The 24,197-nt window shown below is 42.5% G+C and overlaps 1 protein-coding gene across 2 annotated transcripts; it reads right to left on the bottom strand.

The window, feature by feature from the left end:
• Positions 1 to 276: 276 nt before the first annotated feature.
• PANX3 (pannexin 3) lies at positions 277 to 24,114 on the bottom strand. 2 transcript variants are annotated; one of them, XM_083588885.1, is made up of 7 exons: positions 22,916 to 24,114; positions 19,366 to 19,508; positions 17,186 to 17,400; positions 13,855 to 14,510; positions 6,939 to 7,234; positions 3,318 to 6,879; positions 277 to 1,136 (listed from the first exon to the last, which is right to left on the bottom strand). In XM_083588885.1, exons 1-5 carry the CDS (start codon positions 23,094 to 23,096, stop codon positions 7,200 to 7,202), a joined length of 1,230 nt encoding a protein of 409 aa, XP_083445011.1. In that variant the 5' UTR covers positions 23,097 to 24,114; the 3' UTR covers positions 277 to 1,136; positions 3,318 to 6,879; positions 6,939 to 7,199. The 2 variants fall into 2 exon arrangements, with proteins under 2 accessions (XP_083445011.1, XP_083445012.1); XM_083588886.1 differs by lacking the exon at positions 277 to 1,136 and having other exon boundaries at positions 5,264 to 6,849; positions 6,929 to 7,234.
• Positions 24,115 to 24,197: the final 83 nt, after the last annotated feature.

Raw genomic sequence — 24,197 nt, 5'->3', positions numbered from 1 at the left:
TGTATAACTTCCCCCCTCTCATATGCAGATTTTCATATACGCTTATTTTATTAAAACTCATACCTTTAACTCACTAAGATTTTGTTAATTGGGCCCAACTTTTTACAGCATGTGAGGGTAAATACTTTCTCTGGCAAATTGCAGCAGTTCAAACAGCTCTTTTCAAGCACAGCTTAAAGGAGTCAGTTCAAAAGTTGGGAATATAGCACTTTGGTTTCCTCAGTTGTGCCTTTAAAAATAAAATTTAGGAAATTAAATGCCAACAGTGTGTTGTTGTAATGTTGTACTTTTGAATTTAATAGCAAACAAAGTCAGAGAGTGCAGGAGTTAGAGATGGCCGCATTCATTCTATTCTGAGCGTATTACACCTATGTTAAAATTAATGCTTGCCGTTTTATACAGTCACAGTTTACATTTGCAGCTTGAGTGAGGTTGCAAACATGAGTTTGTGCATTTCTCATTACCCTAATGGATGTGTTTAGAGGCGTAAGTACTCTGATCTGGAAACAGAAGACTTAACACACATTATACATTTGCACACACAGTTGCTAACCTATACATACCTCCTTAGAAAGTAGACTGGGGCTTACTCTCAACTAAGTATATATAGGATAGCAAACTTTTGTTCCCTCCATAGAAGTTAGCACCACTGAACATAGTAGGAGTTCACAGTAAAAACTATTAAATAAATATAATTGTGATTGCAATCAGAACTTTCTGGTGACCTGCAAAGAATCACACTACAAAAGATACACGATTTTAAATTTTTATTTTGGAAAATATTAAAAATTTTGGTAAAACTGCTGTATGCAATCCTGGGAGTAAGCTCCACTAAACCCAGTGGGACTTATTTCTAAGTGAATATGCACAAGATTGAGCTGCAAATTGTGAACGTGGCAGCCTTATTGACAAAACAGACAGAAGATTTAACCTCAGCAAATCCTGACTCTTGTGATGTGTGACAAATAACAAAATAAAGAATGAAATAGTTAGCAGTGGAGCCAAAATGCCCCCAAATGCAAAAGGCACAGCCAGCTCAGAACTTATGAAAGATAAGCTGAATGACCGTTACTTTTATTTTTAAAACATGAATAGGATTCCAGAGCAGTGTACAATTTAGTGGGCACTTTAATTAACTTGTTTAACGGGGTTCTGCATAGAAATGCCACTGTATTTTCACACTTTGATCCTAGCATTTCCCCCCACGCTCGTTATGTTCCTCTAATGTTTACAAGTCGGTGTACAAAGTGGCACACTATTCTTTGTTATTATTTATTCTTCATTTCTTAACCACCCACCTCGGTGAGGTCCCAGAGCAGATTGCAACAATTTAAAACTACAATGTTAAAAACAGGTTGCTGTATTTATAAGGACTCTTATAAGGTATTAGTGACTTTGTTTCTCAACTCCATTATCTAATACTTAAGTGGTTATACAATGCTTGAAAGGAGAGGAGCTGGGAGAGCTTCCAGACTGTTACTAATTTCAGGTGGGATGCAATCACATGCCCACAAATGTGAATAAATTCATAATACCGTGGTACCTTGGTTTAAGAACAGTCCTGTTTGCAAACAATTCAGTTTATGAACTCCGCAAAACCAGAAATAGTGTCCAGGTTTGAGAACTTTACCTCGGTCTAAGAACAAAATCCAAACGGAAGGGCACCGGCGGTGGGAGGCCACATTAGGGAAAGCGTGCCTCAGTTTAAGAACCGTTTCGGTTTAAGAACGGACTTCCGGAACGGATTAAGTTCGTAAACTTAATCAGTGTGGTGTAGTGGATAAGAGCGGTAGACTCGTAATCTGGGTAACCAGGTTCGTGTCTCCGCTCCTCCACATGCAGCTGCTGGGTGACCTTGGGCTACTCACACTTTGAAGTCTCTCAGCCTCACTCACCTCACAGAGTGTTTGTTGTGGGGGAAGAAGGGAAAGGAGAATGTTAGCCGCTTTGAGACTCCTGAAGCGGAGTGATAAAGCGGGATATCAAATCCAAACTCTTCTCTTATTCTACCACTGTAAATAGGTCATCTGGAAGTGCCCTGGACTTCCCATTTGCTGGGAATCCACGCATAAAAGCATAAAAGACAGGTGGTCTGCTTTCAGATGCAGGAGCAACAATCCCTGGTCACTTCCACACAACCAGTTCACTGAATGTTCATCTTGATTTGTTTGCAAGGAGGTAACAGGATGTCGCATGGAGCAATTTTAATCCTGTACTTTTCAATCCAGTGTGTTTTCCCCTCACTTTCTTCAGTGCAAAGAAGTCCCGCAGAGTTCATTAAATCCACTTTAAAGGTGCACCCTGAACTGGACCACTTGAGGCAGAATCCCATCGGCCAAGTTGCAACAGTAGAAGCACTCGGGGGCGGCAGGGATTCTGTGGCCCTCAAGATGTTGCTGGACTCCGGGTCCCAAACCAGAAGAGCCAACAGCCAGGAATAGCCGTAGACCATGGATAGGCAAACTAAGGCCCAGGGACCGGATCCAGCCCAATCGCCTTCTAAATCCGGCCCGCGGACAGTCCGGGAATCAGCATGTTTTTACATGAGTAGAAAGTGTGCTTTTATTTAAAATGCATCTCTGGGTTATTTGTGGGACATAGGAATTTGTTCATTTCCCCCCCCCATATATATAGTCCCCCCATAAATATAGTCCGGCCCCCCACAAGGTCTGAGGGACAGTGGACCGGCCCCCTGCTGAAAAGGTTTGCTGACCCCTGCCATAGACCCACTTATTCCCCACTGCCTGGGTTAGCCACCTCTTCATGTGGACAAGGCACTCTGCCCATGCTCAGGAACGCTTGCCCTCTCCTGCCCAACCTGAAGGCGACATCACAAAACGGCTCCCTGCACTCCTGTCCGTCTTCTCTCCGCCGGCAACATCTGGGGTTTCAGAGTGGGCAGGTACAAAGCACTGGGCCGGTCGCTTAGCTGAGCCTGCCTCGCAGGGTGGTGACACTCTTTTAACACCTGTGTGTGTTTACATGTTTGAAACTAGCTGCACTTGTTTCTCAAGATGCCTGCTTTGGCCACAGTGATAACATGACTGAGTTACATCCCATTTAGAACCCCCTTTCTCTGTGGGGCTGCCATTGAAAAGCCCTTGGAAACTTCTGTGAGACTATGTTGCTGCGGCCAGATTGCTGATGAGCTGGTTATACAGAGGACAGAAAATACTTGTTAGGTGGCTCCACTGGCTACCAACATTTCCTGGCACCATTCCATGTTCTGGTTATGACCCACAAGTCCCCTATATGGCTTGGGGCCCAGGTAATGTGAATAACCTTCCTTATTATTTATTGAGTTTACCGCCCTATACCCAGGGCAAGTTCACAGAATAAATTCAAGATATAAAACCACAAAATACATAATAAAAATAAAAACCACAACCTAATAGCCCCCCCAATTTTTTTAAAAAGGGCATAGGATGTCAATCCTTACTTACTTACTTACTAATTAATTAATTAATTATACTGCCCTTCGTCCGTAGATCTCGGTGTGTTTCACAGCATAAAAGTACAAGGTAAAAAAATAAAATACATATTTAAGAGAAGAACAGGAAGAAAGAAAAACAAGCCAGCTACTTTGAAGCTCTCCGGCACTAGTATATGCTTTCTGAGATGTGTATTTGTTTTCAGACAGGCTTTCTTCAGATTGTTAGCATTCCCTGAATGTTGGGCATTCATTATGAAATATATATAGAATCTTCCCCCCACTCCCTCTTTCTTTGATCATGATTGTTTAAGTTCATTTGTCTCTTGAGTAAATCTAAAGTATAGGTCCGAGGCAACGGCAATCAGAGAATCGGGGGGGAAACATCCTGGGTGTGGGTCGTTTTCCAAAAAGACAAGAGAAGCATGCATATGTCCTGAAAGAGATTTCAAGACTCTAAAAACAGTTCAGGGAGAAGAAAATGTCTGAGAATGTATTCTTCTCAGCAACAGACTTGGCTTCCTTGGCAACCCGATACAAACTGGCAGCTATTTATGCAGTCAGGGAGGGAAATGTAACCGTTGATTGGCTATAGAGCAGCCCATTTCCCACAGGAACATTCCAGAGAAACTAGTAACAAGAATGTCATGACATTTTGTGTTCTCCCAGGTGCAAAACTTCACTTTGCCTCTTATTATGGCGGTCACATGGTGCTGCAAAAGCAACCAAGTCAGGCCATCATATGCAGTGCCGGATTTACGTATAAGCTAAACAAGCTATAGCTTAGGGCCCCACTCTCTTGGGGGGGCCCCCAAAATTAAAAAAAACTGGATGTACATTTCCAAAATATACATCTAAAACAAGTAGAATGGCTTTAGATACCTATTAGGTCCATAAATTACCATATAGCATATATTCAGCACAAAAAATAGTGACAAATTGCTGTTGACTTAGGACAGCTGGACATATAAAGGGCCCCATTACCTTCACAGTAGCTTAGGACCTCATCAAACCAAAATCCGGCCCTGAGGCTATGGAGATCCTGGCACCAACATAATATTGACTGTTTCTCAGGATCACAATGTTATGGAGAATATGGCAGGCGCTACCAGGGCTTTAGGCTAAAACAGGTGTAAGGTAAAGGTAAAGGTACCCCTGACCATTAGGTCCAGTCGTGGACGACTCTAGGGTTGCTGCGCTCATCTCGCTTTATTGGCCGAGGGAGCCGGCATTTATCCGCAGACAGCTTCTGGGTCATGTGGCCAGCATGACTAAGCTGCTTCTGGCAAAACCAGAGCAGCGCACAGAAACGCTGTTTACCTTCCCGCCGGTGTGGTACCTATTTATCTACTTGCACTTGACGTGCTTTCAAACTGCTAGGCTGGCAGGAGCAGTGACCGAGCAATGGGAGCTCACCCCGTCGCGGGGATTCGAACCGCTGACCTTCTGATCGGCAAGCCCTAGGCTCTGTGGTTTAGACCACAGCGCCACCCATGTCCCTAAAACAGGTGTAGTGCAACATAATGCATTTGTTCATTGCTTCCAGAACAGAGCTGAGTTGGCACTTCAAAGGACTCTTGCAGCCTTGTTCCAGAGCTACAATAAATCGTACCTCGTAGAGTAACACATATGCCCAGGGATTTTTCTCAGCCAGAACTCACAGGAACTCAATTCTGGTTCCTCTCAGATGGGTGCCTTTGCCATTATAACACAAGGTAGGTGTTCATGGTGAGTTCCGGCACCATTTTCCCTAGAAAAATAGCACTGCATACACCTCTCATTGAAAAAGCATTAAATGTACGCTGAAATGGTGAAAATGACCGGGAGGATCAGAACCAGGAAGATAAGAACTTTAATAAGGAATGGGGAAAATTTCATAAGTTACCTTGGAGAACACTGCAAACAACTAAAAACATTGGCAGGGTTGTTATAACACTTGTAACAAGAACTATGGCAAAAATCAGAGTTTTTAAGAAAAATGGAAGAAATTATACGATGCAGATGAAAAAGATTAACAATGGAACCCATTTAGGGGGAATGGAAGTTAAGGATTCAGTGAATCCTATTTTGTTTAAGATTATGATTGATATTTCAATGTAAATATTATTTGTAAAACTGAATAATTTTTTTAAAAAAGCATTAAATGTGTAGAGTGACTGTTCCTTTTGGGTTGTGTTGCGTATTGCAATACCCTAATTTGTCACTGGGCTTCAACTTCAAAAAGGGAACATTAGGGTGTACATCCCTTTCTGTCATCATGGGGGGAAAACCTGGCTGCAGCCAAAAGCTGTAGAAGTTTCTCCAATAGCAGATCCTGAGTAACTTGACTTCACCACTGAAGTAGAACTGATTGCATGTCTGCTTTGCAGGAGCAGAGAGCCAGCCTTTTGCATGCCAAAGAACTGTGACTGTTCCTGTTGTGCTAACCAGAGCAGAAAAGAAGGAACAGCTTGGTCTTGTTGCTGGGTTCATTGGATTTGAGCAAATACATGGACTGCTGCTGAGTAAGGTGTTTGGAGGAGCAGATGCACAGCTTAAGGATAGCATGCAAGCAAATATGCTTTGGTTTATTTCCCTTCCGCTGTCTGCTCTTGAGATCAGCATAAGTCTTGTGATCGTGCATGTGAAACAATCTCTCAGATTTTATACTTGAAATCCCCCCCCCCAAAAGTCCTCTTGGTTATTTACCAGGGACAGGCTATTAGTTATATTTTAAAAAAAATAAAAAGTGACATTTTTGCACTCTGAAACGACTGTCTTATAAATTCTTAAACTTTCCTAGATATATTTCTGGTTCTGTTTATAACAATTCATGAGATAATGGATTCTCAGCTACAGTGGTACCTCAGGTTAAGTACTTAATTCGTTCTGGAGGTCCATTCCTAACCTGAAACTGTCCTTAACCTGAAGCACCACTTTAGCTAATGGGGCCTCCTGCTGCTCCTGCGCCACCAGAGCATGATTTCTGTTCTCATCCTGAAGCAAAGTTCTTAACCTGAAGCACTATTTCTGGGTTAGCAGAGTCTGTAACCTGAAGCGTCTGTAACCTGAAGCATATGTAACCCAAGGTACCACTGTATAGACTGGACTAGTGTTTAAGATGGAATATATGGATTACTATGTGTCCAGGTTTATGTGATCCAGCTGGTAACATGGTTTCTACATCAGAACCAGGTCAGACAGGAGCACGGTCCCCAACTGATCAGTGTGACATTAAATTTAATGATTAGTTTGCAGAACGACCACAGCAAGGCAGACAAATGGGCTGTAGGTTAGGTGAACATTAGCATACAACATAAAAAAGCCACTATTTTTTTTTTCATGGAAAGGCCACTGCACCTTCAGCAGGTTTGTAACAGATATTAAACCGGTGAATCACACTTGCCGTGGTGGAAAAGTTCAATCTGTCTGCAGCACAACTTAAAAGGCCCAGGATTCCGCCAGAACAACTGGCAGCCTAACCTTATGAGTACATGAAGCCTCAAACAATACAAAGACATTTGCCAGCAGCCTATAGCCAGCGTGCAAGAATCGTATTCCAAATATTAAATTCTATGGACTTTGAACCCAATAAGCAAGCAAGCACTTAGGATGGTGCAGTCCTGTACCAGGAAAACATGATACAACTTGGAATCGCGATGAAAGCACACAGCACATTGCTGTACGTAGGATGGGGGCACCGGCTGTCTTTGTGTTCCAGCACTGTTCATCAGTCCCATTTCCTCTGCTGTTGGCTGCCCTGTCTACAGTCTGCTGCCGGCTGGAAGTGTCAGTCTTCTTTAGATTCCAAGGCAGGCTTCATTTCTAGGGGCAGGAAAGAAAAGATTGTGTCAAAATGATGCTGCATCTCACGGACAATGGACAATCGGCGGGTGCCATCCCTGGAGAGGAAGAGGAGGAAGGCAAGAGGGCTCGGTCAGAGCACAAAGTTAGAGCCATGCTGTTGCCTGCCTCTTCTTTGCACCTGATCAGCTCAGGAGACCACAGATGAAACCAAAGCCAAGCAGGATCTTCTAAATATGGTAGTGCGCAGTACAGGAGCACCCTCTTTTTACAGTATATGTACTGTGCATGCAAGTAAATACACAAATATCAAGAAAACTGGGCTCAAGGAGGCTAACAACAAATTTAAAACTCTTAATCGATGCAACCAAAAACAGCATAAAATACAATATAAAACGTGAATAACAATAAATTCAGAATTCAAAAATCAATTTAGGGAGAAAATCCATCCAATAAACATTAGATGATCACCAGGCCAACTAGCTAAATCAGTCCTATTTGGGCCAGCGTGGAGACCAGGGGAGAATTAGCTGTGGGACCCCAGAGTGGGTAATCTTCATAAAAAGCGGAGAGGGAGGGGAGGAAGGGGAATAAAAGATCAGGCTAAGTTCAAGCTGAAAGCCAGGCGGAATAGCTCTGTCTTACAGGCCCTGCGGTAGAGAAACTTGGACTTCCCATCACCCTCAGGCAGCATGTCAAGGATGGTGAACATGGTAGTCTGGAGGTTCGCAGGTTCTCCACTCGTGATGTAGCACATAGCCTGCCATTTCCCATGTTACAGCAGTTGAAGTAACATCTTGCTTTACATTTGCCCCCACTTATGTGCTCAGGTGCACATGGTTCCCTTGCCTGCCGCCTTCATCCGTTGTACAGTGGTACCTTGGTACTCAAAGGCCTTGGTTCTCAAACACCTAAAACCCGGAAGTAAGTGTTCCAGTTTTCGAAGATTTTCGGAAGCCGAATGACCGATGCAGCTGTTGGCTATTGTTTCTGGGGTGCCTGCACCAGTCAGAAGCTGCGCCTTGGTTTTCAAACATTTCGGAAGTCAAACAGACTTCTGGAATAGTTTAAGTTTGGCGCTTTTGTTTTTGCTATTTATTTTGCGTATTATTATTTTTTTGAGGCTTTCCCGGTTAATTTGTTTTTGTGACTGTGTGGAACCCAGTTCAGCTACCGATTGACTGATTGTGTAACTGCGAAAATGGATAAAAGCCCCCCATCCAAACAATGACTATCATCAGTGCAGTTAAGAAAAAATAATAATTTTCCACTCATACCTCGGGTTGAATGTGCTTCGGGTCTCGCTCCACGGCAACCCGGAAGTAACGGAGCACATTACTTCCGGGTTTCGCCGCTCACGCAGACGCTCAAAATGCCGTCACGCGCATGTGTGGAAACGGCAAAACATGACACGTGCAGACGAGCCATCACGTCTTACAATCTATTCAGGATGCGAACGAGGCTCTGGAACGGATCCCGTTCGCATCCCAAGGTACCACTGTAATTTTAATCATCTAGGATACTGACTTATTTATTTTATAGTACAGTACATTGATTCTTGCTTTCATTTTATGGATCAGTGGTCTCATCAGATAGTAAAATTCATGTTAAATTGCTGTTTGAGGGGTTGTTTTTAAAAGTCTGGAATGGATTAATCCCTTTTACAATGCTTTCTGTGGAAAAGCACACCTTGGTTTTGGAACGCTTTGGTTTGGGAACAGACTTCCGGAACGGATTAAGTTTGAGAACCAAGGTACCACTGCATACTTGTAGCAATCCTGTGAGGAAGGTTAAGTAGACAGAGAAACACTGGCCCCAGATCACCCAGTGAGCTTCATGGGTGGAAATCTGAACCCGGGTCTTCCTAGCCCTAGCCTGATAGTCTAAACAAGGGCTGGAACATCTTTTTCAGCTGCATTCTCTTATGGGGAACCTTCGGAAGAATTCATGCCAGTGGTAGAGAGAAAAGCCAAACAGGGTGACCTGAAAAGCATGTTATGGGATTCAGGGACTATCTATCCTTCCAACAAGCTGGCAAAGCACTAACTGCTCAGCTTTTCAATTGCTTAAAGAAGCCAGAACGACCTTCGCTTAGCCAAGACTTTTCAGCCTGCACACCCTACCAGGGAGAGGCAACTAGCCTTAAAAAAATAAAAATAAACCTCTGTCACAAGTCCCAGAAAAATAGCAGGAAAAGATTCTCCTCAGTTGGCATTTGCTTTGCTGCTGGCAGAATCTTGCCTTCAGCACGGCAGCAGGCGGCTATTGGAGTAAGCTTTTCGGTGACACATTTGTTCACGCTACGCTGTTCGTCAACAAGACATCTCTCTCCCACTAAGAGCTACCGTGAGAGTGATGTTTTTTTTTTAAAAAAAAGTCTGTATATTTAATGTATAATACAATACAGAAATACATATACTGTGATTTTTGTAAGATTACAGTAGACTAAGCCCATCACATGGATGTGCATTGTCTTGATATTTATCATTCCAAAACATAAGAAACATTTCCCCATTCATCTGTTTGGCTGATTTGTGTCTGTCCTTTGAAGGTACCTTAATTTTATCATTGTTCCAATAGGCCATACCTTATCAGTCCAATCAAATAAAGATGGTGTATTACTCTCTTTCCAGTTTTTTTGCTGTTATCACCACTGTTCCAGCTATTAGTAAATTGATAGCTACTTCCAGATTGTGGTTTCTAAGAGGTCTAAAAGCAGCTAGCAGTTTTATCTATTGCATCTAGTAGGATTGCCATGTGTCCTCTTTTTCCAGGACATGTCTTCTTTTTCATGGGTATGTAAGATACGAGTCATCATAGTGACCCATAGTTAAAAGTAGAAGTTGGCAAATGTGTCCACTTTTTTGGTCTTCAAAATGCTCTACTTTTCCCCTCCAGGGTTTAAAAGCTTTATCAAACTTATCTGCGAGCTCTGGCATAAATTGCTGAAGATGCTTCATAAACCCTTCAGCACTCAGGGGGTGGGGGGCTAATTTGACAGTCATTCACACCTCCAGCACCAACTAGCAAATTTTGAAAAACTAGTATCATTAGATCAAGTTCATCACTTTTGTGGAACTAATTAATCTAAATTGTGTCAATTGGATTTTGAATAAATTGTTACTGTTGTTAAAAGAATTTTAAGGTCTCAAATATAGAATAAAGGTAAAGGTACCCCTGTCAGTTAAGTCCAGTCACGGACAACTCTGGGGTTATGGCGCTCATCTCGTTTCAGGACGAGGGAGCCGGCGTTTGTCCACAGACAGCTTCCGGGTCATGTGGCCAGCATGACTAAGCTGCTTTTGACAAACCAGAGCAGCGCATTGAAACACCGTTTACCTTCCCGCCAGAGCGGTACCTATTTATCTACTTGTACTTTGATGTGCTTTCGAACTGCTAGGTTGGCAGGAGCAGGGACCAAGCAATGGGAGCTCACCCCGTCACAGGGATTCGAACCGCCGACCTTCTGATTGCAAAGTCCTAGGCTCTGTGGTTTAACCCACAGCGCCACCCGCGTCCCGTAGCAAACATAGACAAGGTGGTAAATAAAGGATTTTGCACACTTAAACACACTTTTGTCAGCTGGATTGCTTGTGTTCAGCAGAACAGGGTTTTTAATAATAACGGGGACTAGCAGTGTGCCTTCCCTCATTCATAAAGTGGTACCTCGAGTTAAGTACTAAATTCGTTCCGGAGGTCTGTTCTTAACCTGAAACTGTTCTTAACCTGAAGCACCACTTTAGCTAATGGGGCCTCCCGCTGCTGCCGCGCTGCCAGAGCACGATTTCTGTTCTCATCCTGAAGCAAAGTTCTTAACCCAAGGTACTATTTCTGGGTTAGCGGAGTCTGTAACCTGAAGCGTATGTAACCCGAGGTACCACTGTATGTCTCTTTAGAGATGGGGTGGATATCAGGGGTGTTGCTGCATCCAGGGATCGTGCTGTTGCTCTGTGCTTTGCTGCACGTAGCCTTGGAGCTGCACTCTGTTTTCCCCAGTTAACGAAAAGCACGGCAAGCAGTCACACTGCACTGGGGTTTTTCCCTTCCTTGGCACTTGCCATGCAAAGTAAATTTCCACAGCTTTCCACAAATGCAGGAGGGTTTGAAACACCCTGAATCCTCTCTTATACTCAACTTATTTTTTAAAAACAACAAACAGTAGCTGATTATGAAGCAGTTGGGATACACACTGCTGAGCCCCTATTGCACGAGTTTACACAAGAGAAGCCCTACAGTATACTTATGTAATTATCATGTGGCACAGAAGAACGTCTCTCCAAAGCCAAAAGGCAAGACTTAACCTGAGCTAAAAGCAGTGCTTTTTTTCTTTAAAAAATAATGTTTACGGCTACTCTCATTTTGACTCAAGAAAATCGCCATTTTATAGTTCAAATCGGGGAAAATAAATACAGTGGTACCTCGGGTTACATACACTTCAGGTTACAGACTCCGCTAACCCAGAAATATTACCTCAGATTAAGAACTTTGCTTCAGGATGAGAACAGAAATTGTGCGGCGGCAGCAGGAGGCCCCATTAGTTAAAGTGGTGCTTTTGCTTAAGAACACTTTCAGGTTAAGAACAGACCTCCAGAACGAATTAAGTACTTAACCCGAGGTACCACTGTATAGTAAATGGACAAAAGTATAAAGATCCACAAAATGTTTAGGGATATGTGTACCCCTGCGTGCCTCCAGAAAAAAAAGCATGGGCTACAGGCAGGTCCCAGCATAAGCTTTAAAATAAGAAAGCAGTCCACATTGTTTGCCAATGTTTAAACCCACATGGTGCAACACAAGTAGAGAGGTTTGGCAACTTGGGCAAATGACGCACATAGACTTGCTGATTTTGCACATAATATATTCGTGATATAAAATTGTGCCCCCTTTTTGTCACTCTCTGTTAAATTTCTAACTGTGCACTAACCACCGAACAGGAGAGGGACACATGGGGCTGCAAATAAGGATGGATGGGTGAATTTCCCTTTCTCAATTTTCCAGTCTTAAATTCAGTGCTGCACATTTCCATATCTGTTTTTTCAAAGTCCTCACTGAAATTCATCGGTGAATCTCTCCTAATAGTTTGTATGAGGTTTTGCGTGAAGTTAACTTTGTGTAGCGTTTAAAGGTGCCCACAGCTAAGTCACACTTTCAAATATGTTATGTGAACCAAAACATAACCATATTTTGTAATTTGCGTTTCTCTAAATTTTGCATTTCTCCAGTCCAGTAATGTGTACAAAAATGTACATACAAGGGTAAATTGTGCAGATACTAGTGTACCTAACATTAAAATATGCAATATCTTCTGCAGAATTGCATATGGCAAAAATGTCTATATTTGAATAAACCTGCTGATGAATTTTCATGACTACTTTTTTCACAAATTGCAAACAGATGTGAATATGTGGAGAAGTGAATTTAAAAATGGAAAGATGAGAAACTGAAATGGACAGATTTGTCCATCTCTAATAAATCTATCTGGTCACTCCTTTCTTTTCTTTCTCAATTGCTAGCAAAAACTGCTCTGTTTACCCTGACTTTTGATGGTTAGCAGAAATGTTTTGTTTACTTGGTGCCTGTTTTGGTTGGCAAATAAAAGTGTTTCAGCTGTCTAATTTGTGGCAACTTGTTTTATGAGAAACTTGCTGCTGCACAGATGGCATGTGTATCTTTTGGTCTTAGTGATTTCTTCTTAGCTGCCCCATTCAGGGGAGAAAGTATGCAAATATTTTCATAAAGTAATGACTAAATAAAGCAGTGTGCTAAATTAGACTTCCTTCATAGTAAACAAAGAATGCTAGCAGACAGGGCTTTATATCACAAAAGGGTCGTTCAGATCCATTTTTTCTGCATGCAAAATTAATTTCCTAGTTCCCATGCATTCTGTTTTGTTCAGGCTATAGCTATGGCTAATATTCCACCGCTTGTCATCAACTCCAGTCTGGGCCAACCCACCTATTGGGCAAGGTGAGTTAACTTGAGCGGGAAAATCCACAGGGGCAGCAGAGAGCTAACAGACTCTCTCTCACTGGAGACTGTCCAGCCTATTAGTCCAAGGACATGTAGAGCTAATAATAATAATAATAAAATTAAATAATTATTATTATTATTATTATTATTATTATTATTATTATTATTATTAATACTCCGGGCTCAGGGTGGCTAACAACAAATTTAAAACACTTTAAAACACTTAATTATAAAAGCAGCATAAAATACAGTATAAAAACATGAATAACAATAAAATTCAAAAATCAATTAGATAAACCCCAGGGCTAGCTGGCTGAATTGATCCTACTTGGGCCAGTTAGGAGGCCAGGGGAGAATTAGCTGTGGGGCTAAGGCGGCTACACAAAAAGCACAATGGTTGCAAGATGCGAAAGTGACCAGGGGGAAAAGTTGGTGGAAACCTTAATTGGGAACACCTTCATTCCGAGAATGGCTGCTTTGTTCTTTTGCTGTGATCATTAAAGACTCTTTAAATGGTAAGGAATTCTTTTTGCTTTTCCTGCTTATCTACGGCCAAAGGAGGGGAGGAAGCTGAGTCCCCGATGCCTGACAAGATATGAACAAATCTGAGTTGTGCTGTGGTCTTTGTCCACAAATGTTAGAAAGCTTGGCTTTCTGCTGGTATCACTTACCAATAATTTCACTGTTGTGATGAGGCGAGTTTCCATTGGCACAGAGATTCTGCTTAGGCTTCGACATCTCCAGACCAGCCAAGAGGGTCATAAAATCCACCACCGTGTCAATGTCCTCCTTATCCGCCCTGACATCCCTCAGAGTGCACAGCACGCTCAGCCTGCTGAAGGACTTGACCTCCGAGATGTTGGCACGCAGGAACAGCAAAATGATGTTCAGGTCGTTCAGAGGGCAGGTCAGCATCTTCCTGCTGAGGAGGTCAAAAGCTGGCAGCATCTCATAGATGGATAGGAGCCTCTTGTCCCACTGGCACAACTGAAGCAGGTGGTAGATGACGACGGGCCCCAGAAGGACATACACGCACCCGATGCAGATGCTGGTCACCTGGAAGACGGTGAAGAAGACGAGCTTGCAGGGGACTGAGCCTGGGATGTGAAGCTCATCTCTAAGCAGGCCCACCTTGATGGTGCAGCTGAACTCATCTTGGAAAAAGACGCCCACATGGAAGTAGGCCAAGTAGAAGCAGGTAGCAGCGAGGAGGAAGAGGAGGAGGAGGTTCCGTAGCACGTAGACCCCAACGAGGTAGTAGGAGCGCTGCTTGCAAGTGAGGTACCTCTCCAGTAATGGGAATTCAAAATAGCGTTCCCTGCGAGCCCTTGGCGAGAGAGAAACAAGGACTGTTTACTGTTATAGCTGGAAAAGAGCTTGGATCTATAGATCTGGTCAATCAGTGGGGCTCTGCCTTACAGGGGAGAGAACATGATCGAGGAGAGGCTGCAATGGTCAGACAGGTAATTTTAGGCTCTGGAGTTTGGACTTTAATGGTTTTACCAGGCGGATGGTGGTGAAATTCTTTAAATCAGTGGTTCCCAAAGGTTCCCCCCCCCCAGACTACTTGAAAATTGCTGAGGGTCTTTGTGGACTACTTAATGTGTCGTTCCCCCCCCCCCTTTGGAAGTTGCAGCAATTGTAATTCACTGTGCTCAATGCTGTATGTTTTTCCACTGTATTTTGTTGCTTCTTTTGCTTCCTATGTTGCATTTTATTAAACAGTGGTACCTTGGTTCTCAAACTTAATCCGTTCCGGGAGTCTGGAACGTTCAACTCCCGAAACCATTCAAAAACCAAGGCACAGCTTCCGATTGGCTGCAGGAGCTTTCTGCACTCAATTGGAAGCCGCGTCAAATGTTCGGCTTCCAAAAAACGTTCGCAAACCAGAACACTCTTGGTGTTCGGGAGCTGATTTGTTTGACAACTAAGCCATTCAGGAAGCAAGGTACCATTGTATTACCATCTGAATCCTAAGGATTTCGGATTGTAATACCATCAAATGCAATATAGGAAATAGAAGAAGCAATAAAAATACAATGCAAAATCAATCTGGATATTTAATGTGGACTCACTTAAATGAAACTCGCAAACCACCAGTGGTTCACAAGCCACAGTTTAGGAACTGCTGTTTTATATTGTTAATTACAATCCTATCATTATTGTTATTATTAAGCCAATATATTGTTATTAATATTAATCCAATTTCTTACCCACCATTCACCATAAGGGTCCAGGGTAGGTTACAACAATTTGAAAAATACAGTGTTAAAAACAGTTGAAAGTAAGTTACAGTCGCAAGAATAGCATGGTAACGTCTGTTGCTTCACTTATACTGCACATTCAGCCAGTTGAGGGACCTGAACTTCTGCCCAAAATCACTTCCGGCAATTGCTCTCTAGGAATTTCTCGGAGAGGGAGATGCCAGGGACTGAACCTGGAACCTTCTGCATGCAAAGTGGGTGCCCAACCACCTCGACTACAGGGGTGCCAACTTGAATAAAATATTGTAAGGGTGGGGTGTGTCATTTTACATTTCTTAGTGCAGAAATTATTGATCTGATGTGTAAGAGATCTTTACTATTCTAATTAATTCAAGAGGGTTCTGGATTCTTCTGGAAGCTTCTCTGTGTGAAAGAAAAAAGCCGAAGGTTCCTTATGTTTGGGTTATTCCTTCCGAGAAGCTGAGTACAGCTGGCTTAAACTACGGTAGTTCTGTTATCTCTCTCAGTCAAGGTCATGCTGACTATAAAAGTAAGGCCAGAAGCAGCCTGGGTTTCACTTTCTCTTTCCATCTCTCTTTCCTTCCGGTGTGGTGTTCTGTATATAGTATGCTTAGTGTTAAGGTTTAATTATAAGTTATTGTAAGTTTAAGTTCAGTCTGCTGCAACTGGATTTCTTACGGAGAGGGCCAATCCTGAATGTATTGGATTTGTGACCATTGTGCTCATTTGCCTTCAGTAGCAGTAAAGCTCTGCTGGATGAAATACAACTGCCTCTGGTCTATTTTTTGGGGGATCCTGCAACGTGTTTAAGTTTTTACTCTGCTAACTATACACTGGAATCTACTCTGGATCTATACTGAGTAGAATTCCATGACAGGGGGTCCACATACGCCATTTGAATGACAATGCCCATCAACTCTGGGGGCCCCTGGCACCCTCAAATATTTTATGGGGGGCTGAAGAGTTCTTGGCCCCTGGGAGTTGGCCCCTGTGCTCGGCTACATCCCTTCTTCTCAGCCATCTGTTTGTCTATTTTTTTTATTGGAAATTTTATTTACAACATAACATAACCCCCCATACAGAAATCCACCCTCATTAAATGTGAACAAAACATACAATAAGCATAACATACAACAGTACAAACAACCAAATAAAAGACTTCCTTTATCCTGTATCTGGCCTCCTTATTTACTTCTTATAAGCTATTTCCTTTATGAATAATTATTAAGATTTTTCTAATTATAACTTAAATATCCACAAAGTCTCCTGCAGACATTAATCGAAACAAGTCCAGGTATGTATTTTAGGGCACTGTTTTGTGAAGTATTCTCTGCATTTTCCCCATACTTTTTGAAATTCTTGTCTAGTGTGACCTCTAATTGCCTCTGTTAATCTAGTCAGTTCAATATACTCTAACAGTTGTCTTGCCATTCCTTTTTTGTTGGCACAATTTCCTTTTTCCAGTTTTTAGCAATTAGGATCCTTGCCGCTCCTGTGGCATAGAGGAATATTTTCTGATCTTCTTTTGCTATACCTATGTCCATTATCCCTAGTAGAAATGCTTCTGTATTTTTCATAAAGTTATACTTAAACATTTTTTTAAGCTTGTCATATACTATGTTGCAGAAGCTTTTGATTTTTTCACAGGTCCACCAAACATGTATAAGTGTCCCCTCTGTTTTACCACACCTCCAGCACAGATTTGTTTTTGTCTTATACATTTTAGCTATTTTGGTAGGTGTTAAGTACCATCTCTCAGCCATCATTTTGAGCTTACTTGTCATATTCCTCCCATAGCTCTTCTGGGTCAGTACCAGACTGTTGTAGTTTCACCATGTGCTGCACTAGGCGGATGGAACGGTTGTAGGATTTGTCCAGCTCATCAATGATGAAGAGCAGGTCGCAGTTCAGCGATGAGGCAGCCGCATATCTCCAGAGCAGAGAAGGCAGGTACATGGCGACTGCAATCACCAGCAAGGAATATGGGAAGACCTAGGTGGATAGAGAAAAGTACAGTAAGAACTGCTGAGGAATCGGGGGCGTGGGAGAAAGAAATACGAGGTATTGGCCCAACATATTTTTCTAGAATACTCTTCTCCAGGAGTTCTTTACATCTTGAAAAGGGAAAAAGAAGAAGCTTGAAATATACTCGGAGTCGAGAGTGGATTTCATGCTCTTTATTCAGCTCATAGTGGTGAGGAGGAATGGAAGTTCCCCCATGTAAAAATATACATTATTTACACAATGGGCCCCACGTGATTGGCTAATTCCGGGATTCACCTGTAGGCCAATCAGGTTGCAGATTCACTTCCACCTGGAGCTGGATTGGGTGGCTCCTGTGGACCAATCAGACTGCTGCATTCTGGACCCTATTGTTCTAGGACCAATCAGACTGCTGCATTCTGAATCCTATTGTTCTAGGACCAATCAGACTGCTGTATTTTGGATCCTATTGTTCTAGGACCAATCAGACTGCTGCCTTTTGGATCCTATTCAACTCAGTACATAACAAAGCTCATTGCATAGAGAAAGGGGCAGGGCCCAAGAAAACAAGAAGAACAAATGTTTTAAAGAAGATTGGAAAACGTTTGTTGAATATATGGGGGGAAATTGTGTGCACTTGAAAACACTGGCAGCATTAAGATAAATTCAAGAGTGTAAATATATTTTGAAGGATGTAATAATGGAATGCTGAACGGTTTAGTTTTTGTAAAATATGCAGGGATTTATTATATGTAAAATGAACCATGGAAAGAGAAGAAGGGAAGTCATGGATATTTTAAGGATGTTTAAATGAGTATTCTAAATTGTAAAATGGAAAATGTAATAAAAATTATATATATTTATATAAAAGAGAAAAGGGCAGGGCCATACTGCTGGCCCCCACCACAGTCTTGTATTGACAGTCTTGCCTTGCCTCCAGCCCCCATGTGATGAGTGCACACCTTTTGCAAGGAACCCGTACGTGTGAGCAGCAAAGATGCTTCCTCTTCAGACATCTGCACTTAGTGTAAATAATGGAACCTTTCAAAAAATATACTGAGAGTGTGCTAGAACCATATTATTCAACCTTAGGTCCCCAGATGTTGGCCAATGTTGTGCCCTTCAGATGTTGCGCAACAGCTCCCATCATCCCTCTCTATATAAGATTCCTGGTAAGATCCCTTCTTGTCCCTCTTAAAAAGAATAGACACGGCAATCTTATTAAAGTGCATATAAAAGTAGTTTACTCACATTCATTCAGTTCACAGTTTGATCCCTGAAGGCAGACTTATGTTACAAAAGTATATTCATATGTGGAACTATCCCACAAGGGAGTTAGTTTCTAAGTGACTGCATAGAGAAAAACAAAAATGGAGAAGAGAGGAGCAAAAGAAGATGGTGTGCTCCTCTTCCTTGCTCTTGTTACCCAGGCGGACTAGGCCAGATTAGACCATGCTCACATCTAGTCACATGCAGAGGAAGTTTGTCCCAGCTCAGGAATGTTGTACTTGACTGCAATGTGTTTTACATCCCACAAATAGGACCCTCATGGGGAGGATGGGAGTCCAGAAGATTCCTTGGAATCTTGTTTTTATGATTTATGTTTGATATATCACTGTGAAATTTTAAGTTGAAAAACCAAATAATTTTTTATAAAAAAAATAGTAAATATACCATATTTTTTGCTGTATAAAACTCACTTTTTCCCTCCTAAAAAGTAAGGGGAAATGTGTGTGCATCTTATGGAGCGAATGCAGGCTGCGCAGCTATCCCAGAAGCCAGAAGAGCAAGAGGGATCGCTGCTTTCACTGCGCAGCGATCCCTCTTGTTGTTCTGGCTTCTGTGATTCAGAATTTTTTTTTCTTGTTTCCGCCTCCAAAAACTAGGTGCCTCTTATGGTCTGGTGTGTTTTATAGAGCGAAAAATACGGTAATAACCCTTCCTTTGAAACACTAAGGTGCCCCACCCTGATACCTTGAGGACCCAGAGAGATCTGGATTGAGAGTCTCCCATAGTATCGTAGTCATGGTGAAGCAAGGAGTCCCAGCACACAGCGTCGACGTAGGCCGATTGCTTCCCTGTGAAGTTGGCGGGAGAGAAGCAACTGATCTGGGAGCCTGGAGGGGAGAACAAGGTGGAAACAGATCCATTAGCCTCCAGGGCCGTTTCTGTTGGTACTTCATCCAGCTGTTCTATCAAACTGCAGGGAAGGTGGACGCTGCTTCATTCCAGCAGTAGCAGCCTTGTGACTCAAGCAAGTAGATGGTCTTCCTGGTCAATGAGCAGAATGAGTCTGGTTCTCCCAGCAAATACTCCTCCTGATCAAACTGCTCCCCATCACGTAACCCCAACTGTGTTTTTTTCCTAAAAAAATGTTTACGGGTACTCTCATTTTGACTCAAGGGAACCACCATTTTGTAGTTCAATTCGGGGGAAATAAATACAGTGGTACCTCAGGTTAAGTACTTAATTCGTTCTGGAGGTCCGTACTTAACCTGAAACTGTTCTTAACCTGAAGCACCAGTTTAGCTAATGGGGCCTCCTGCTGCTGCTGCGCCACCGGAGCAAAATTTCTGTTCTCATCCTGAAGCAAAGTTCTTAACCTGAAGCAATATTTATGGGTTAGCAGAGTCTGTAACCTGAAGTGTATGTAACCTGAAGTGTATGTAACCCGAGGTACCACTGTACAGTAAATGGACAAAAGTACAGTGGACCCTCGGCTTGCAAACGTGATCTGTGCAGGATGCACGTTCGCAACCCACAATGTCCACAACCTGCAGCGGTGTGTCTGCGCACGCGTGGGTTGCAATTCGGCACTTCTGCAAATGCGCAAACGCCATTTAGCACTTCTGTGCATGCACGACCGCCAACACCTGGAAGTTACTCGTTCCAGTACTTCCGGGTTTCAGAGGTCCGTAATCCAAAAAAACACAACCTGAAGCTTCTGTAACCCGAGGTATGACTGTACAGTGGTACCTCGGGTTAAGTACTTAATTTGTTCTGGAGGTCCGTTCTTAACCTGAAACTGTTCTTAACCTGAAGCACCACTTTAGCTAATGGGGCCTCCCGCTGCCGCCGCACCGCCGGAGCACGATTTCTGTTCTCATCCTGAAGCAAATTTCTTAACCTGAGATACTATTTCTGGGTTAGGGGAGTCTGTAACCTGAAGCGTCTGTAACCGGAAGCGTATGTAACCCGAGGTACCACTGTACAAAGATTCACAAAATGTTTAGGGGTATGTGTACCCCTGCGTAACCCACAGAAAAAAAAAGCATTGGCTGCGTTACATTAGCACAACCAGCCTTTGGTGACGGCCAGCCCATGGAGTGACAGTTAACATGCCAAAGTTCAACACTTTGAGATTTTCTCCAGGCCATTTCGAAGGGTGAAAAGTGGGGGTCATGCTGGGGCAGAAAGAGAGAGGTTGCTGGATTTAGGGAAGCAGGGGCAGCAAACTCAGGTGAAACAGCAATGTGCCACCTGCACCCAACGCTTCTGCCGCCACTGTAATGGTCTGCTCTCGCCACACTCGGCAAGAGGGGGAGCGTTCTGCAAGGCCTTCTTGCTCATCTTCTCTGCTACAGGGGCCCTGCAGATGTGCTTTTACAGCAGAGTAAGGAGAGGAATTAAGGTTGCTAGTATTTCCGCGTGCTAAACGAGAACCTACAAAATCTGCAGTTCCTATACCAATACATGAACTGAGACAAAGCACTGTCACACAATTTGCACTTCTAATTTTGAAATGCAATTTTTCCAGCCATAGAATGTGTTCCAGCCATAGAAAGGTGCATGTGAAAATATATTGATTGATTGATTGAATTTATATAGCCGGAATTTATATACCCAGAGGTTTCAGAGCAGTTCACACAAAAAATCACAATATATAAAGTCAAAATAAGAACAATAACCCCCGAAAGAGCCACTATATAGGATATAGTGAAAAATAAAACAAAAGTGTGTTCTATTGGGGGAAATTCTGAGTAAACATGTATGCCATTGCATCATTAATCTTTCTGAACTCTGGGCTCCCCTTCTGAATGTATGCTACCTTTTTCACATACAAACCCTTGCTGCAACAAATTGTCAACCATCTGTTCCCCATGCAACAGCGAATTACAAGGTATTACTCAGCCTATAAATTGGGAAATTGCTTTAGAATTTATACAGAACGTCTCATTGGACCTGAAATTGATACTGAATCAGCAAAAATTAATATTTTTTAGTATAATGGATTCTTCAACATCTGTATAGGAAGGCAGTGTCTAACACATATAGATGTTGGGGGTGTAATGTTGAGAGTCCCCTTTGAGGCATATGATGTAGGCTTTTCCAGTGATATATTCCTTTTGGGATTGAAGCGGTATTGGCAAAATCCTTTATATTTGCAGGTGCCCGTGTGCCTTTAAATGATACCTCTGTGGTACAGGGCTTACCAGATGGAAAACAAAAGTGGATTTTGCAAGCCCTTGTAGTGGCTAAGACACTTATACTTCCAGCCTGGAATAGTACATATCCATTATCTCTTATATAGTGGTCCGAGAACCTTACTACACTGGCTACATTTGAACATATTTCATATATAGGAATAAATTCCATGTGGATTCCTATTTGAATACCTGGAGCTTTTACATTAACTTGCATGCTTCATTTAAGATTTGTGTTCTGGTGGTCACTGCATTCACAATGTGAAATGATGGTCTATTATTATTACGGTAGTATTATTTTCTTATTGTTTCTCTTTTTCCTTCGTCTCTTTTTCTTCTTTTATTTCTATTTTTATAAAAAAATTCTTGTTAAATTTGCAATTTTTTTAAAAAAAGGTTTTAAATTGGAATTGGACCAGAGTCCTAAGGAAGAGAGATGTATAAATATTTATACAAATGTTTTCTTAATTATCATCTGGTGGAGCCAAAATTTATTGGCTGAAGTTTCCAAAATTTGCACGTAAAATTTCAGAATAAAGTTCGTAGTTCAGTTATGAATTTTTATTTTCAAATTTGAGTGCTTTAGGCTTCTTGACATAACTCTGGCAAGTGCTGAATACAGAAGCACACAAGACATGAATAACTAAATAGTATTGCACCCCAACTAACAAATACTAAAATCAAGTATCCCAGTGCATATATAGTCCATAAACAATTTAGTGAATTATCTAGCAAACATCTGAGTGCAGAAAGAGCATCTAAAGGTGTTCAACTTCAATTTATTGCATAAAAGTTTTTGGAACAAATGAATTTCAGCTTGAGAACAGAGCAGGTTAGATTATGAATATTCATAATCTTATATATTCATATGAATATTCATAATCTATGGTTCAAAGGCATTTTGGACTAGAGACAGACTAGGGTGCATTTAGTTCCCGTTGTAATCAATGCCACTAAATTTTTCACATCCATTTTAATTCATAGGCCCAAAGTGCAACTAACGCAGAGTGAATACAGCCCAGTGAGAATATATTTTAAGTCGGTTTAACTAGAACCCTGGAACAAATAGTAGTAATAGTAAATAAAGCAAGTTAACGTACCCGATGAAAATTCCCGCGCAAACGACAGGGACACGAGCAGCAAGGGCAGCCCCACAGTGACAAACTTCACAATGCGGTCACACGATAGCTCCAAGCGAAGCCCCTTTGCCCTGGAGCCATTCGGATCCGGAAGCAAAGCATCCGAGAGCATATACTCGCCCGCAGTGTGTGCGATCGACATGGTACTTTTTGGCTGGGCCAAGCACAGGCAAGAGGAGAAGAGGCAGCTGCTGCAATCGCACTGCTCACAAACGGCATCTAAAAGCTTGACGTTTGCCTTTGCCAAACTGAAAGCTTTATTTGCAGAGAATTAAGCACTGGACAGCTGCAAATGACAGCCTTGGATGTTTGCGAAAGGGAAGGGTAATTACAAGGCAAGCCGGTTTCTTACAAAGCAGCGACTGCCATCGGCCCCAGAAATAGCGCAAGCAGCATCGGAGCGTTGTGATTGCCGGGGACACCATGTACCTCCGTCTACCACAGGCATAGCATGGCAAGGCTGGGTCCTTGTGGTTTTACATCTCTCTCTCATAAGCAGATGTTATTTCCAGCAAGCATCTGCAAGAATGTGGGGCTGTGGATTTGGTTTTACTTCCAGGAACACGCAGGGGTGGGCTTTCAGGGTTAGCTGACTAGTGGGAATCGTGGACCACGCTTGCATTTTCAGAGCACAGTGGTGGCTTAATCACACGCAGAACACCTGCATTCAGGGAGTATTTTTAGCCCTGTGGGGTACGCAGTGGGATTGGCAAAGCCCTTTCCATACTTGATATTAAAAGGCACACTTTGTGGATTTTGCAAACCCTATAGCTTCAGGTCTTCAGTAGTAAATTGAAAGGAGGTGATCTGGAGAATTGATCCTTGGGTGGAGAAGATCAGGGGGCCAAACGCAGCCTTCCATCCTCTCTAACTGACCTGTGGGACTCTACCGCAAACACTCTCTTCTCAGACCTCCCTCTGCTTTGCAGGCTCCTTGACTGTTTTTGCCTGGCTGGAATGAGCCTTTTGATGGCTGGATGGGAGGGTTTAAAGGGGGGATGTTTGAATATGAAGAAATGAGCCTACTGTGCAGAGACAAAATTCATATTTGTCCCACCCACCACTTGCGCATATGGATGCTGGGTGATTGTTCAGAAGGGAATGTGGCTCTCAGGCTGAAAAGGGTTCCCCATCCCTGGGACAGCAGGATAAAATGATATTTTTGAAGAGTTTGGATTTGATATCCCACCTTTCACTCCCCTTCAGGAGTCTCAAAGCGGCTAACATTCTCCTTTCCCTTCCT

This window comes from Podarcis filfolensis (assembly GCF_964270895.1).
Source record: "Podarcis filfolensis genome assembly, chromosome: 15".
NCBI classification, from domain to species: Eukaryota; Metazoa; Chordata; class Lepidosauria; order Squamata; family Lacertidae; genus Podarcis; species Podarcis filfolensis.
Note: the sequence above shows the minus strand (reverse complement) of the source record. Positions and strands in the feature narration are given on the sequence as shown.

Excerpts from the sequence above, each read along its gene's own strand:
- PANX3 (XM_083588885.1), bottom strand. The coding sequence starts at position 23,096 with ATGTCGATCGCACACACTGCGGGCGAGTATATGCTCTCGGATGCTTTG. Across the intron at positions 17,401-19,365 it reads GATCTCTCTGGGTCCTCAAG|GTCTTCCCATATTCCTTGCT; the intron begins GTATCAGGGTGG and ends CTATCCACCTAG. Across the intron at positions 7,235-13,854 it reads TCACAACAGTGAAATTATTG|AAATGAAGCCTGCCTTGGAA; the intron begins GTAAGTGATACC and ends TCCTGCCCCTAG.